Source organism: Lytechinus pictus, chromosome 12 (assembly GCF_037042905.1).
Source record: "Lytechinus pictus isolate F3 Inbred chromosome 12, Lp3.0, whole genome shotgun sequence".
Classification (NCBI taxonomy): Eukaryota; Metazoa; Echinodermata; class Echinoidea; order Temnopleuroida; family Toxopneustidae; genus Lytechinus; species Lytechinus pictus.
Window position 1 is genome coordinate 21,365,248 of NC_087256.1, and position 17,985 is coordinate 21,383,232.

Genomic DNA, 17,985 nt, shown 5'->3' on the forward strand with positions numbered 1-17,985 from the left:
CTGCTCGAAATTGGACCAGCCTCTACAATAGAAACAGCCATTCTCCCATCAGAAGAATGATGCTACCTTGTCAGTGTCATATTTTCTGTGTTGTTGTGTAGTGGTTCACTCACTATACAATTAATCCAAGGTTTGAAGGTTCAAATCCCACACAGCGCTAAAGCCCTTTTGCAATACACTTATCCATGTTTATCACTCTCCACCCAGGTATTAAATAGGTACCCGGGAGGATGTGAATGTCAATGCAACCAGACTGGCATGTGTGCACCAGTAACAAAACAGTTGCCTGGACAGGATGCTCCCCAGGGAGTGGAAAGGGTGCTTTTTATGAGTTAAACAATGATGGATCCAATAACCCAGGTGATAATAATAATTATATGTAAAGTGCTTAGAAAAGGAGAGTAGTATATAAAAAGAACTATAATGATCATTATTATTATCCTCAATATGTCCAATGAACTGGAATATCTTTTCCTGATGACTTAAGGACGTTCCACAGTAAAAGTGAAATCCATGTCATTTTCACCAAACTTTGCACATAGATACTTTAGAACCTTGGTATTCGAAATATGCAAAAATTAACATAGGTCCATGTGCTTGATTTTTTGCTATAGAGCTTCAAAGTTCACCCAAATTGATGTTCTTAAGAATTGCGCATTCAAAAGAATTTGTCATTTTTAGACCGCCCAAGATTACTACAATGAGGTTAAACCTTTATTACTCAGTCAAAATACATGAAAAGGTCATCAAATTTCGCAAGAGAGTTAATAACTGTATCGTTAGAATGGAGAATCTATTTAGAGTGCTATTTGTTTGCAATTTTTAGTTTAACAGCACTGTCAGTTCTTAAAAATGGCGTAAAAGATAACAAAATCCCAATCTAAAAAATGTAAAATGTCAGTAACAAACTACAAACGTACAATAAATGCTGCACTTTATTCAAAATCCATGTCATTTTCACCAAACTTTGCCGAGTTGTAGAGGAAGGTATACCTAAGAGGTACAAACATTAAAATATAGGGGTTCATGTGCTTGTTTTTAAACTATCAGCATTTTTATTAGAGCAAATGTGCTTGTTAAGACACCAAAAATGCGCCGAATGCTTAGTATCTATGTGAAGAATAAATCAAAACCACTCTACCATTTATTCAAACTCGGGGTAATATTCGTGATTCTTGGCAGCACTGCAGAGTAAAGTATTTTGAAATTGTAGAGAATATTTTTTTGAATGGTCCATGGAATAATTCAATTTTTTAGCTTCATGAAATAACGCATCGGATCTGCAGTTAAAGTGCAGAAGATGAGAAAAATCAGCTCATACCCGCAGCTAATTAATCACCTGTTCATCCATTGTGACGTCAGCGCGCAGAGTGTAAACTATGCGCAGATCATAATGCGCACAAACATAACTGTGGAACGTCCTTAAATGGTAAAACTACTGGCATAGCATTTTACCTCAACAGCCTCTGGTATTCTCTTCAGTAATGACAGTGATTCCACCAAGATGGCGATGTAATGATCTACATTGGTCTCGGGATCCAATGTCAGGTCTTCTGTGATGGGTCGATTCTCCTCGTCAGAGCTATCGCTCAACATAGGTGATTCTACAAGGGTTATATGAACAGATAAGAAATATATGAGGAGGATTCTTTTGTATTACGTCTTGTCGTTCAAATTCTAACCAAGGCGTGTTTTCCTTCAGCAAGAAATTACCCACATTGAGCTACACTCAACCCAGGTGAGGTGAATGGGATACCCGGCAGGAATAATTCCCCGAATTTATCAAGCACCTTCAGCAGCTGGAGCTAAAGTCGGGGTAATATATTTCTGTTTGTGGTAACTCCCGCAGGAACTCGGCAGGACAGCATTTTGCTGGTAAACGCCAAACTGGTTTATAACCAATTACCTATGAAACATTTTATGTCTAGGTTTATCAGTCATAGTGGCTGACGTTATAGACGACAGATATCACTCTCGGGCCTATCAAAGTGGAGACAATGGCCGAATTGGGATTCGAACTCACAACCTTGCGATTATGTGTCCAATGCTCTAACCACTAGACCATATAGTGCGCCATTGAATACGCAATGAGGTAATCGGCACCTTATAATGCTATATATTATTATTATTAGTTAATCATCCAGTATTTTCTATGATAACATCAAATAGAAAAATATCAACAGTATCGGCATTCATTTCCTCTCTCAAATAGCGTGGCAGTAACACTGCACGAGCTTTCATATGGTATTGGGGTGATTTTCTACCATTAGCAGAAGACAGTTTTACATTTTGATGAACTTATTTTGCATACAGGTATATCAAAATTGGGGGGAATGCATACTTCTTGGTGTTTTTGAGGCTGCCTTCCTGGCTGATCCTGCCATCTCTATGAGGGCTTGTTTCCTTGAAAGCTTGGGCGATGCGTCTCCTCCGATCCCACCCGATCCTCGGAGGGATCCGCCGCGGTTGAAGTTCGTTTGGAATGTGGTGGCTGATTTCTCATAAAGGTGATCCCTGAGTTCCATGAGAAGTGTTGTGTTGAGTTGCTGAATAATTTAAAGTGATGGAGGTGATATAGAATGTATTGTACAGAAGGACATGCAGTACAACCCTCTCTTCTGACTATTATTGATGATTATCATCATCGAACACCAAAAACGGGTTAGCTGACATCTTCTGGATTCTAAAAAGCTACTTTGAGGTGAAATCAACGGGTACACGTAATAATTAGGGGCTCCAATCTGAATACTCTACTTCCAGCTTTATACATCACTGTTTTGTTTTTCTTTAATACATGTACTTCTCAACATACATGTAAATTCTAAACATCTTGTGACTGGACTACTATTTACTAGTGCTGGGCGATATTTCCATATTATCAAAATTATGCAACGTTGAAAAAGTTATGAATATTCAATAATGGTTTTCATGATTGATAAATCATGGTAAAACGCTGTCACCAAAATAATGTTGATCATGAAAAGATCACAATTTTATTGACCAAAAATGCTGCTCTGTATTGTTTAAAACCAACTCAGAACTTAATTTGGTACCCAAATGCCTGCTTTTCATGGACAAGCAATGTAAATAGCTTTACTTTAATTTTCCCCGTCCCTGCTCTCACAGAATTGCAGCTCCATAATGAGTGAATTTCATACTCGGCGATATATTGTGTTATCGGGGATGTTTTGCTGGCGATAATCGACGAACAATGAAATCAAATATTGACCTGATGCCTGTAACATAAAGCTTTAATAGCAATGATCGTAGAACATTTTTCCATGATTGATTGCATTGAATACAATGTACAATCAATAGTGTACGATTAATCGCTAAACCTCTGTGTTACAGGCCCTTGCACTACTATCCACATAATCCACTTACATCTTTCCTGGCAAACATCTCTATCCTGGTCTCACTGAGGGCCTCGACCCCCTTGAGGTCCCCATCCAACTGACCCATGGTCTTGGTCAAGAGCTCGGTGGCATGAAGGTAGTGTTTGTTGGCTAGGAATGTGGCAAGACGGGTGGATACACTCTTTACGTCTTCACTACAAATCAAAGAATAAAAAAAAGAAACTTGTATTGAGGAAGAACAGACAAAGAATGAGACAAAATAGCCCTAAAGGTCACTGCTAAATTGACCCATGGTCTTGGTCAAGAGTTTAGTTGCACAAAGGTACTACTTATTGGCTAGGAATGTGGCGAGAAGAGTTGATACACTCTTTCCATTTTGACTATAAATACACGAAGCAGGAAAGATATGTTGTTTGATATTCTGATGGTTTGGATAAACATGACGGTCACCAAAACTATGAATATCTTTCAAAGAAGAAAAGCAAATCAATACCGACCCCTTTAATACACAAAAAATGGCAATAACACTTGTCAAAATTATTCTTAAAGTGATAATAACTGCAGTTTTAGTTTTCTTTTTTCTACTGATTTAACTGTCAATGTTGTCTTGAAAGACAGCAGTGCTCATCAATGGCTTTATCTTGGATTCAACTGATAGACAGCACTGCTATTGGCAGTGACGTATCATGTTTCCTATATGAATTCATAAGGAAAATACAACATCCTCAGGATGTGGCTGTCTGATCAAAGAAATGCATCAAGAAATTGTCTGAGATAAGTCGGCGAGCTATCCCCAAATGAATTCTGGATAGATCCATCTCTAACATACGGCATAGGGTTGGCTTGCATTCAGCATTGACAGATGTGACCCGAGGTTATGACAAGCATCGAGATGACATTTCTTCTTATTCTCAATAAAGAGAAATATTTAACCAGTAGCAATTGGAAATGGGTGGTGCCTGTACAAAACCTATGAGGTCTGCAAAATGACCCCACACTTTTGTAAGAATGGAACGTTTAAAAGGTGAAACTCTAATCACATTACCGGTATTGCCCCCTTTTACGCTTTCAACGGATCTTTATCGACTACAACCTCAGTACATTAGGTAGCGCTTTGATTTTTCTGTTAAACATAACATGCACAAAAACACATTGTAAGTTTTTTTCTTGAACCACTGTAAGCCAATGCAACGATTAATATCTCTATACAAAATCAATCACTCAAATGAATCATCCAATAATTTGACGCCATTAAACGTCATGAATGCCTGCTGTTCAATTACAAGATCTCTGACCGAGCCAAGTTCAGAGCAGAAAGTTTGGCAAAAAGACAAAAATATGGAATGTGATGCATTAAGAACGGAACTCTGTTATACCCCTCCCAAGCAATTTGTTTTTAAGGCATGTCCAAGTTTACAAGGTTACTTGAAGTACACTCTGAATGTAGCTGCAGTACTTAGCATTTTAGCTGGCACTGACAGAGATGCCAACCTAAAGGGATGGTTGTCAGGAAAATTTACCATATTTGTCAGGAACAAATGGGAGTTTCTCAGGAACATCCCGCGAAGTAGCATCGTTTATACGCTCAACCACCCAATGATTACATGTACATGTACATGTGTACAGTCAATCGCCATTGACATTGTGCATGCATGAACCCCGGCTTGCACTCCGCACTTCGCTGTGTATTCAGCAGCAGCGCGCGGAGGCGCTTGCAATAGAAATCTCAGTAGAGAAACTCCCGTTGGTTTACCGTTGGCCACACACACGCTGCATGCACGATACATGTATACACAATACACGCATATACATGCACAATACACGCATATATACACATGCACAGCAAAGCAATACATAATACGCATGTATTGTAGTTGTTTTTTCCGTAACCTTTTTATTGTTGCCGTAACACCGTAATTGGAGGAATAAAATCGGAACAAATACGGCGAATCCGTAACGGTTGGCATCTCTGCACTGAACACAGAAATGGGTATATGGGAACACACAGATGTGGCACGAAATATTTGTCCTAGTTTCAACCATTTCGGCTTGTTCTTATCACATTTTCCATCCATGGGGACAGACATTTAAACAAAAAAAAATTAAAAACTTTTCTAAGGATATCTTTTAATCAAACCCTTTCATAAAGCTGTTCATATAAGTTTAATGACCCTTTGCATGACTCGTGACCGTTTTTTTCTGCTAGATTATTCTTGACAGCTGATTTGGCACCTAATAAATAATAATAATAATATAGGGTATTTATATTGCGCACATATCCACCTTGTTAGGTGCTCAAGGCGCTCCTATATTACCCGGCTATGCTAGGCGTTCATAGCGCACACAGCTTTTTAAGGAATTACTTCCTACTGGTACCCATTTACCTCACCTGGGTTGAGTGCAGCACACTGTGGATCAGTTTCTTGCTGAAGGAAATTACGCTATGGCTGGGATTCGAACCCAGCCATAAAATGTTTCAGTCATGTGTATTGTTGTGTAAACTATTAGCATTGCGTAAAGTCATAGTTAAAAAAAAACAGCTTTATGAAACATCCATCTGAACCCCATATCATGAAGGTTAGCTATTAATCGCTAATTTGAAAGAGCAATTCTGATTGGTTCCTAGTCAGTCTTCTGAGCAAAATACCCATGAAACGATGGTCTTGATAGGCCATTTCATTTAGTGATTTAATCTCTAACCTTTGCGTTGAGGGGCACAGGACACTAAAAATAAAAAGAGTTTATCTACTTCTAACTTCCTGTATATGTATGTCATTGACTTACATACAGTTATATTATAATAATAAAGTAATTCTAATTTCATAATCAAATATACTTTTTCTTTAATATGTAAATCAGCCCTGTACTAATTCTCTTAATTTTCATCATAACTCATTTTTGTATCCAGCTCCCAAATTACGAGACGCTTCCCCGGTAAGATAAGCATTGAAAATTGCTAATACAACAAGAATGTTACCCTCTTTGCTTAACAATACTTGAGTGAACCAATTTAGATATAATGAAGAAATCCTCTTGCTAAATTGATGACACAACTTTGTGGTAATGGATATTTGACATTCACGAGCAATGTTACAAGCATGAAGGAAATTGTCCAATATTCAAAGGCATTTAAGAATGGAGTAGCAGCAAAACATTATTTCATGAGAAAGTCTTTAAAACCAAGGATATTGTCACCATATTATTATAGATCTGGTACATTAATTTAAACTTAAAGCTTATCTTTAGTTTTGGTAACGGTTGGGCTTCAAACTCACGACCCCCCCCCCCTATTTTTCAAAGGCATTAGTCAGTTTTTCACCAAACCACAATGCTCCATGCTTTTATCAAAAAGTATGTACAGTATCTATATAAATTATAGACCTCCTGAGAAGGCATAGTACTTTCAAGAGATCATAAGAATTAGCTGGAGGGTTTACAAGCCACAATCCAAAGGAAATCATTAATTCAGTCAAAGTATCTGGTAATGTTCCAAGAATTCCTTGAGTTTGTATCTAAAGATTTTTGCTTAATTTTTTTTTTTTAATGACGGGTAAATATGATGTACACTGTATATACTGCATGTTACCCAATTTGAATTTAATACATGGATGAATTGATGGATGTAAAACTATCTTAATTCTGGACTTCTATAGTGGGTTTGCATTTCAATATCAATGATCCCTAACATCATAAATGGCTTTTATTTAGTAATATTTTGGTTTAAAAATCTACTATAAAAGGCCTTTTTATTTCAAGCAATAATTTTTTTTTCATGTTTTTCTTTTCTAACCATCAAGGTGACTACAATTTTTAGGCCATTGACGTTATTTTTTAAATGTGTCACTTCCTCCATGAGGAAGAAGGGTAGAGCAGAAGAGAAAAGTGAAAATACAGTGATACATGTAGATTAGGGACCTGTACATTAAATGATAAAATCAAAATCTGAACCAATATTTTGTGGATATTTTGTGCCTCTCAAAGGGGGGGGGGGGGAGGCACGGACCAGACGGCCCCCACCTGGATCGCCACTGATTAGGCTGAATTCTTTGACTGACCATAAACAATCAGTCACAGAAATTAAGACTATTAACAATTAACAAGCGCTATAAAGCTCTATGTTACGGGAGCCCAGATAGTACTTATGAACTCCATGTACCATATGTTTTCAATACAGATATTACGTCATGCATTGCGTCAATCTCTCTCACTGCTAGCTGTCAGCACTTGTCCATGATCGCTGACACAATACAATCGGGATATGTTTCCTTCCCCCTCAACTGGAATGAAAAGGGGGATATTCCCAATCAGTTTCTCTGCATTGCACCTGTTAAAAATGTACATATGCAATGCTCTTTAAAGGTTTTGTACTCTGTAGATCTAGTTTTGTCAGAGGAGTCTGAAAATTATGGTAACATTACAGTCAGATACAGTGTACTGCAGCGAACTGCAAATAAGTTTCATCAACATTTGTGGTCTGACATTTATCAGATCTGACAACTTTCCTTGATTCTGATTGGCTGAAGAGCACAGCCGTCCATTTGTTACTATGATAGCTGTCAGATAATTTTTTCGGAAAAACATCAAACATCAAGTCTTTTCACGAGACGCTCCCCAATTCATTCAACCCATTAGCCATTTCAGAGCCCTGTAGCCAGGGGTTTCAATAAGGAGTTTTAATTCTTTCTCTTTCTTGGCTGAAAAACTTGACAAGCAAAAAAGAAAAAAAAAAGGTCATCATTGGTATTTCATTCACGAGAACCTCTTTCTCTCCTCTATCTTTCTTGCTTTGGAAAATTTAGGGCTTTGATCGAATCCCCTGAACCCCCCCCCCCCCCTTTGCTACGGGCTTGTTTCACATAGTCAATGGTCAGAATACATGTATGCCCATTTTCTCGTTTGGACGCTTGGTTCAAGGATATCGCAAGCACCTTGCAACCAAAATCAATCAAATTTTAGGTCTAAAAATCAATTACATGTCTTATGTAACCAATTGCTAATTCCCAAATGTTACTTGACAAGTAATTCCCAGCCATGGCATGTTTTCCTTCAGCAAGAAGTTAACCCACGTTGTGCTGTACTCAACCCGGGTGAGGTGAATGGGTACCTTGTAGGAAGCTATTCCTTGAATGCTTGAGCACCCAAATGTACATGGCAGCTTGGCTATAGCTGGGGTGATAATATGATACCAAGTTTGCACAGTAGAGTACATTAATTTAGTAACTGCACAAAATAAACTGTCCATATTATCATTAAAAAAAAACGAAATAAGATTATCCATAATTATTTAGCACTATGGCTTCATATAGAATTAGAAAATCCCTATTTTTCACAAACCAACTTACATCTGATCAAGGAGTGCTAGGACCTGCTTCTGTTCGATCCCCTCCAGCCATAGCTTGCGTAGCTCGTCCCTTCTGCAGTGGAGGAGTTCCTTGCAGGATAGAAGGTCCGCCTTGACGACCTTGGTCCTCTCCCTCGCATTCTTGATCCGCCCTGAGATGCTGCTGTATGCTTGGATGGTTTTGGTGAGGGTGTCATAGTTTACTGCGAAATCAAGATGGAGGATGAAGAAATTATTATTTTAAAGATGAAGGACAAATAGTGTACTAAACACTGATTTCATGAGGAAGTCTGTAAAACCAAGGTTAACTGTCACTGTTTTGAACTGCGTAGATCTGAAACATTCACATTAAAGTGAACTTTGTAAAATCATGAAATGAAAGCTGAAAAAACAATCACACTGGAAATCACCAACACAGATGACAGTGTATCGTTATTGCTTGGAAAAAGACCCTGTTGTAGATTGTAAGAATGTCACACTTATTTTTTGCTAATTTCTAAGCAATTACACAATTTCTTCCACAATCCTTTTAGCACATTTTTTTTGTTTATTCGTACATAGAAACACTTGGGTGGTCATTTTATTGGATTCTGTACAAACTCAATTACCACAAATGGCATTTATCTTTAAAAGACCTCAAATTTTGCTGATATTCAAGATGGTCTTGGTAAGGCTGTCATATTTTCCTACCCCCCCCCCCCAAAAAAAAAAAGATGGAAGACATTGTTACTGTAGATTAAAAAGCAATGACTGAAAATATTGCTGATATGTTGATGATGCTGTATGCTTGGATGGTCTTGGAAGGGTGTCATAGTTTACAGCAAAAACAAGATGATGGAAGACAAAGAATTTGTTAGTTTAAGAATCACTGAGGACTGAACATTTTGTAATAATAAAATCTACTGCAAAAAGCAAGATGGATGATAATCTAGATATTGTTAGATTAAGAATCATTAGGGACTGAAAATTTGCTATTTTAACAATCTTGTAAATGTATGCTAGAATGGAATTGGTAAGGGTGTCATACAAATAGTTAATTGCAAAAAAAAAGATTCATTGCAAGTCTAAGAATCATTACATACTGAAATTTAGCTGATATTCACAACTGTTTTGGTACAAAATGTGTGTACTATTACAAAATAAGATGGATGATGAAGATTTTGTGAGTAAGAAATTGTTAAAGACTGCAAATTTTGTGGATATTTTAAGGCAATGGTGCAACACGCTGTCACTCAAAAATTGACCTTTAATGGTCATTAAAGGGAAGTGTTTTTATTGACCACAAATAAAATATTGCTCATCATCCAGACTTATCTCGTGAAATGCAGAGAGCCTGACATGTCTGAGCAGATTTCAAGAAAACTCACGCATGGCCCTGAGAAGCGGGGGTGCAGGGTCCTGAAGCACCCCCAAGATTTACCGGGGGGGGGGGTGCTGCATGTGTTATTCTCCATAGGTAGCACCCCCTGGAATTCTGGTAGGTGCGGCAAAATGGAGACATATGTATTGAGCAAAAGAACCTACATTTTGTGGTGAAACCCTTCTTTGTCTTTTTTTTTGTTGATTTGTTTTGCTTGTCAAATTTATACATCAGCACCTCCTGTAAAAAAAAATGTCCCATGGCCCAAACTCATGAACCAACTACATGTACATGAACAAGTGGGACAGTTTGTACATGTATATTTTCCTTACACATGTACTTGTTATAAGATTAAAAGGACAAGTCCACCCCAATGAACGTTAGATTTGAATAAAAAGAGAACACCCAATGCTGAAATAATCAAAATCGGATGTATAATATGAAAGTTGACATTTTATAATTTTGCCTATTTTCAATATCATGCTTGTTGGATTTTTTATTATTTTTTAAATCAACTTTTTGTTGGGGTAGACTCATCCCTTACGTGGATCACATGATTACAAGTTGAGTGGACCATCAAACACAATACAGGCAGTGTTCTGCCTTTCGCTCATAATAAATAGCTTTCGATCAAGAGTCACATTGAAGGTAGTACCATTATCTAGACCGTGCAGATAGTGAAAGTGTATTGTACTGTGTACTATCTCGAGTAAAAGTACATTGAACTGTGAACTATCTACATGTACAAGTATGTTGCACTTTTAATTATTAAAAGCATATATAACAAGCATACATTAGCCAAATGCATAATCCAAGCCAAAAGTTGATGGATGGGATAAACCATCATTACCATGGCGATATTAATGAAAATGCTGTTTGGAAGTACTTCTTGTTTCTAAGAGGATATTAAATCTGAGTCATATTTCTAAGTTGAATATCCAAGCATCCCACCAGGACTGTGCTACATGTAGTTCAGAGACAGTGTTGGTCTATTATCTTGGTTCACACAGCATCACTATAAATTTATGTTAAAGTTAGTAAATACATGTATAAAAGTTTAAAACATCTATGAAGGGTTAAATATGACCAAAAACACTTCAGTAATCCGATATTCTTGTATTTTAATTATTAGTTACAATTAACACTTGATTGGCTAAGCCCATGCCCCACACAGAGCCTAATACAGACTCATCCATCAATAACCTATTGTTAAAAGTGTCCCAAACTCAATTTTGAAATAAACTGAGTTCTGAAAAAATATAATAATAATATGGACATACATATAAAATACAATCCAATAATTTTTTTTCAGTATTTTATCAATTTCATCGATGAACGGTTTAATGGGGAAAAAGAAACTTACGCTAGCATTCCATAGAAGCATAGAAGTTTGGTGTTAATACTTTTATGAAATAAACCAAGACAAAATCAAGAAATTAAAGTTATCAAAATGAGCTACAAGCAAAGCAAATAATTATATTTCACTTGCTGGAAACTTGAAACTGAAGAGGGACAGGATCAACTGCCCCTACCACCCCCCCCCCCAAAAAAAAAAACCAACCCAAAGAGAAAAATAACCTATATTCATTTAAACTTTGAGTATTAATTTGGCCGTCAAATCTGTTGAATATTATTGGTGTGTGCTTATTGCTGATGGTCCTATTAAATATGTATACAGAAGATAACTTGAAACAATGATTATTTCTTCTTTTTTTCCATGAGAACATACATGTAGCTTTTTAATTGGCAATGCTGTCTGAGGAGAGAGGTGCAAGAGTTTGACACTTTATCTGGGAGTGGTATCCCTTCTCTGCCATAAAACCACATCCTTAAAATCTAGTGGCTGGCTTCCTAAATGGGGTCACAGTTCTTTCATTCTAATCTACAACTCCCCCGTCCCCCATCTCAAAATGTCTTCTAACTGCTATATTCATCTCTCTTCCTCTTTCTCTCTGTCTCTCCTACTAACATTCTACAATGACCAACCAATCTCCTATTTCATGTATTTTCTAGTGTCCTACTGTTCACCAGCCCCCCCCCCCCATGAAAGTAACATTCCAGCAACTCAAATGAAGGGGGATAACCGGGGGGGGGGGGGGGGGGGGGCCACTTACATTGACGAGTGGATACTATGTGCGACCCAAAAAACACGTAAAAAGGATGTCTTTTTCTAGATAGGGCACGTTAACGTGATAAGGGTGTCAAAAACACTAAAATAATGAAAAAAGGGTATCTATTTTCGATAGGAAAGCTACGTGTTTAGGGTCCAATTTGCAGGGAATACCTGCCAAGAGTATCATTTTGTTTCCAATACTTGTTAAGGGTAGGGTTTCACACGCTAATACCTGTTAAGGGGTGCATTTTCATAATATGGAAAATAGGTGTTTAGGGTGCTTTTCGAGACCCCATGGTCGCGCATGGTATCCACTCATCATTGGAAGTGGTCCCCGGGGGTGGGGGGGGATAATAATTTTCTTTACCCATGCTGCTCCAAAAAAGAATGCATGGGCAGGATCTCCTGGTTTTTTTTCTTACACAGTTCTAGCTTAAGTCTGTATCCACAAAATAATATTTAGTATACCGGTAGTAATTACTCTTAGGGGGTGTTCCAAGAAAATATTTGCAATCGATTGCATATTTCAGTTGCAAATTTACAACTAATAGATCAATTTTAACTAACGCAAATCAATTTATATTTGTTGATATATACATTGTAAAGCAGACCAGCGATCATTTGAAAATTTGCAATTAATTACAAGAATTATGATTGATTTGGGGACTAGAAATGGACTTGCAATTGATTGCAGGTCTCTTGCAATGCTCCTTTGGTGTAGGTTGTATCTAATTTTGATGGTATGCCCAAGTTACAGATTATAGAGCTTTGTAAAACATGACGGAATTATAAACAATATTTCTTTTACAGTGCAATGTTAAGTGTTTGAAAGCTTTATATGTGTACATGTACAATGTTAACATTATGAATAAACCCTGAGTCAGTGAGAAAAGAAACAATTCCTGTCTGATAACGAATCTTCTCAATTCATCACATACTGACCTTTTAATGACATTCATATTTGTAATTTAGATTTTTAAACCCTCTGCATCTAGTGATTCCTATTCATGACTTGGATTATAGAACCAGATCGGAAGTATCACAATTTTAATTTTTTGAACAAGTTTCATTGAAATTAATAGAAATCATAGAAAAAAATATATGTTTATAATATGGAATATTATTGATTTTCTATATTTATCTACTTGAAATACAATACAGATGATTTTTTTTCTTCTGTTTTGTAAAAGAAAAATAGGAAAACAGCAATTCACATAAAGTATGTATATAGTAAAATTATCTTACCCCCCCAAAAAAAAAAAATCACAAACTTTTCCTCCAAATTAAAACACTGCTCTACACACACAGTTAACCAAAGTACCCTGACAAAAAACTGTCCAGTTTCAAACGCTATTACTGATCACTTTAATGGTGACTGTACATTGAATTTTGCAAGAGGTAAGAGGTATCGATAATCTGACACGGTTATCTCTTTCCTGTACTTCCATTCAATATTAACTGCATAGTAAAAGCACTCAGAATTTGTGATTGTTCTCAGATGATTAAACTTTCCCTATGATCAAGTCATGTGACAGATTTTCTTTCTTGCTTTCACAGGAAAGTGATTTATGCTTCGTATTAAAAGAGGCACTTCATCATGAGTGCCTTGGCTTTCATATCATACATACATGTAGGCCGATATTGTTTGCCCACTCAATAGGCTTGTTCACTGTTCATGACACAGTGAAAACTTCAAAATGCTGTAAAGTTCTAAATTTGTAATGTTTTGCATCTTTTGAAATTGTTCTCTGTATAAACTGGACATGCCTGTGATTAGGATCATATACCCTTTTTTCACTAAATGATTATGTACTGTACATCATGAAATACTGAACCCAGTCAACTCAGGGTGCTACATAACCTTTTTGGAAGGACTTGCCCAGTCGGGCAAGTAAATAGTTGGAATATACTTGCCCAAAAATCTATTTCACTTGCCCGAAAAAAATCCTTGAAAAAAAAAAGTTTTACCTCTTCAAAGGAAAGTTTTGCGTTTATGACCTTTTTCGCTCTTTTGACATGAACTGATCTACCTTGTTATTGCATTTCTTTTTCCAAAGTGATTTTATCTTGCCTGCCATGACCAAAATTAGGGTCAATATCATATCATATCGACCCTAATTTTAGTTATTCTACTGTGAGAAGTTTGCTTGCCCAATTCGGGCAAGTGCTTATGTAGCACCCTGCAACTAATGAATGAAAAGCAACCCTTTTCTTCAAAATCATCTTAGTTTCTTATGTGAATTTCATGAGTATCTTTCACAAGTCTGTATACAATACTTCCTTACTAGTAAATTAATGTATAAATTCCAGAATACAATTATTCTTGTTATGTCATGTACATGGAATCATCAAGCAACTTCTTCCGACTGTTGTTAATTGGTTGCTTTGATTGAGAAGACGTGCTGTATTAAAGTGAGGTTGCTATCTAGGAGATATACCGATTAGAATCATAGCTAAGAGGATATGAATTTCCTAATCTATAGGATGAAGTTATGATCAGCCCCCATTCAGACTACCAAACTCATGGCTGTCTGATGAACTATTCACTCAAAACTGGAATATTCCAATAGTCTGAAATTCTGACGCTAAACACACTGTATATATATGTAAGCTAGAAAGATCCTTCCAACATTTACAATCAATTCTGAAAAACTGGCATTTGTTTCATATGCTGGTTGAAAGTTCATTTTAATAAAACTTCAGTATTTTTTTCATTGAATAGAATTGATGGGATAGCACAATGAGTGGCCCAAGATACTGTGTATACTCCACTAATCCTTCAAAATCAAATCAATCTCTCATATGTTCAAGTAAATTGTTCTTACTACATGTATCTCTTCAAGTCAAATTTGATTGTTTTAATGTTATTGTTTTTGACAGTTCCTAATGATTTTTGGCTCTTTCCTGTTGCAGAGTAACATACCTATAGCATCGCCATATGAAGATGACACCTCAAAGCGCTTTGTATATTTTGGAAAATTTGAAGATATCTGGAGATATTTGAAGTATTATATTAGAAATTAGAGTTTGGGATGAGGGAGTTGTACAGAAAACCTGAGTAGGGGGTAATAGTGAGCACAGATCAGATTTGCACCTTGGGCTTTTAGGGTCTCTCAAGATTTTTACTTGAGCGGCAAAACTACATGTACAGTACTCTGTACAGTTTACTTTGTCAATTATCCTGTGTGTATGCCCTTCCATAATGTTTCCCCTTTAAATTATATGTTTCTTTATGAAATGAATCGGCTAATTTCCTTGTAATGTGAAGAGGGAATATAAATCAACAGGATGAGAGTCATTTTAATCTTGTGGTGATGGGGGAAATGAAGTGTTATAATTGTGATCCAGGTCCATTGTGATGTCAATGGAGTGTTCGCTGACTTGGGTTTCACAAATTGATTTCAATTTTGTATTAATAGTGCGATCACTTGTTCCTCACTCTTTTTTTATGATGGCAGATGATGAGATTTATTACAGACATTTTTACGAAAGAGCTTCCTTCCGGGTGTGGCGTTGCACAAAGATTGACGATTGAATAAAAATTGCAATTAAATTCCCAGGTGCGTGGAGTATAGAATGCGTCACCGCATGGGTCAGCTCATGCTCAGTGTACGCGCGTTCCTGTGAAATCATCAGAGAGGGAATACACGTTAGGTAATGCGCGCATGTTGGTGTGTAAGCATGACAAAGCCTACTTCACTCTTTGTGAAAACATCCCCTGGGGCCCCGTAACACAAAGTTTAGCAATTAATCGCTAACTGAAATAGCCTATCACGATCATCGATGCATGCTCATTTTGCTCAGTAGACTGACTGGGAACCACTCAGAATAATTGTTCTGTCATATATTACAGGGCCCAGATTGATCACAAGTCCTAGTTTAAAGATAAATGTCAGTTGTGGTAACGATCTAAAAATGAGTTCGAACATAATCCAATAAAATGGCCACCCAAGTGTTTGCATGTACAGTATGAATAAAAAATGTGCCAAATGACTCTTGGAAAGAATGAGTAATTGCTGAGAAATGAGCAAATATAAGCACAGAATTCCATGAAATGTTGGGTATTTTTCCAAGTAATATTAATACACTGTCCCACATGGGCCTTTTTGTGTTAGTTGGTGTCAGAATTATCGGTTTCAGCTAGAATTTCATGATTTCACAAAGATAAGTTTATTTCAATGTACCAGATCTAGATATGATGATAATATTATGGCAATTAACCTTGATTTTAAAGACTTTCTCATGAAGTAATTATTTGCTGCAACCTTTCATTTACCTTTAAGCCAGTCATGGAGACCTCACTCAAGGGCCTCATAAAATATGAATTACTATAAAACTTTTAATACTTTCAAAACTGCTTATATCATACGCCTACATGTGTATGAGTACTAACAATAAGAGTGAAACATGCATTTTCAATGAGAAAATGGAAACTGATAACATATTAGAAAATGGGATGTCGAGAGGGAAGTGAACTTTGATATTACATGTAAAAGACCTAGTTGACTTCCTTCCATTTTTTGATGAAGAAAATATTTTTTTATCTTTGAGTTGCATAGAAAAATGGATCAAAGGCGTACATGGACCTGAAAATGCTTGGCATTGCCCTCACAAAAAAAATTGAACTCTCAGATTTGTGTTTGACCAATTGAAATTATATATTAAAAAAAGGGGCAATTACTCGATGTCGGGGATGGGGTGGGGGGGGGGGCAGGTTGCCAATCTGTGCAGTGATTGACTTATGAATTTACCCTTCCCCCTATTTTGACATTTTTTCCTTCATATTTTCCCTTGATGGCCCCCCTCAGAGCATACATATCAAATGAATTTCAATCATGTTCTCACCCACCAAACCTATCATTTTCCTCTCGATTTTCAAGATACGAACAGATCCCCTCCCCAAGAGAATCGCTTTACGTCAGTAACCAGTACATGTACATCTAAGCTGGATCATAACTCCTCATACCAAACATGAATCCAAACATCGAAACATCCTCTTGGCTGGACAACATTGTTTATTGTCTAACCTACTTCATCCTGTTACCATGGCAACAGTCAGGGGTGGAAATGTCAAATTAGTAACAACCCCAAAATAACACCAACTGAAGGTGAAAGCTCCACTTTTCTGTGTTTTATATGAGGGGGGGGGGGGTGTTTCATGATGCTTCTAGTCAGTGAATTAAATGATAATCTGAGCCAATCAGATGCAAGGATTTCAGTAGTTTATAACAACTGCTTGGTTCATGAAATGCTCCCCCGATCAAGCTCTGGATAATTATGATGGATGTTTCATACAGCCCTAAAAGAGACTATGACAAATTCAAGGACAGGAATATTAATGGTGTTATTAGGGACCGATAGCAACATGTCACACACCCTTACAGTAAACAAGGACTAGCAGAATACATATTGGACAATAGCTTTTCAACATGCTCAATGAAACATCTCATTATTGGTGAAGTTATTATTTCTTTTAATTCAATCATTGTTTTGATATAAAAATTGGGTTCATTTTTTAAATCTTTAACATGTTTGTATGCAACACATTTTCTTGAGATATCATGATGAAATGACTCTATTTGGGCACGTCGTGGTCTAGTGGTTCTGACTCTAGCCTTTCAAACAGAGGGTCGTGAGTTCGAATCCTAGCCATGGTGTGTTTTCCTTCAGCAAGAAATTTATCCACACTGTGCTGCACTCGACCCAGGTGAGGTAAATGGGTACAGGCAGGAAGTAATTCCTCAAAAAGCTGTGTGCACCAGAATCGGTAGACTAGCTTAGCCGGGGTAATATAGGAGTGCCTTGAGCACCTAGC

The 17,985-nt window shown here is 36.9% G+C and overlaps 1 protein-coding gene across 1 annotated transcript in view; it reads right to left on the reverse strand.

The window, feature by feature from the left end:
* Window positions 1-17,985, reverse strand: part of LOC129272545 (exocyst complex component 4-like) — a 49,224-nt gene that overhangs the window by 19,408 nt on the left and 11,831 nt on the right. The window contains exons 4-7 of the mRNA XM_064107901.1: window positions 8,699-8,900; window positions 3,385-3,550; window positions 2,342-2,546; window positions 1,456-1,604 (exon numbers count right to left, since the gene is read on the reverse strand). Coding sequence (XP_063963971.1) covers window positions 1,456-1,604; window positions 2,342-2,546; window positions 3,385-3,550; window positions 8,699-8,900 — 722 coding nt within the window. The remainder of the gene's footprint in view (window positions 1-1,455; window positions 1,605-2,341; window positions 2,547-3,384; window positions 3,551-8,698; window positions 8,901-17,985) is intronic.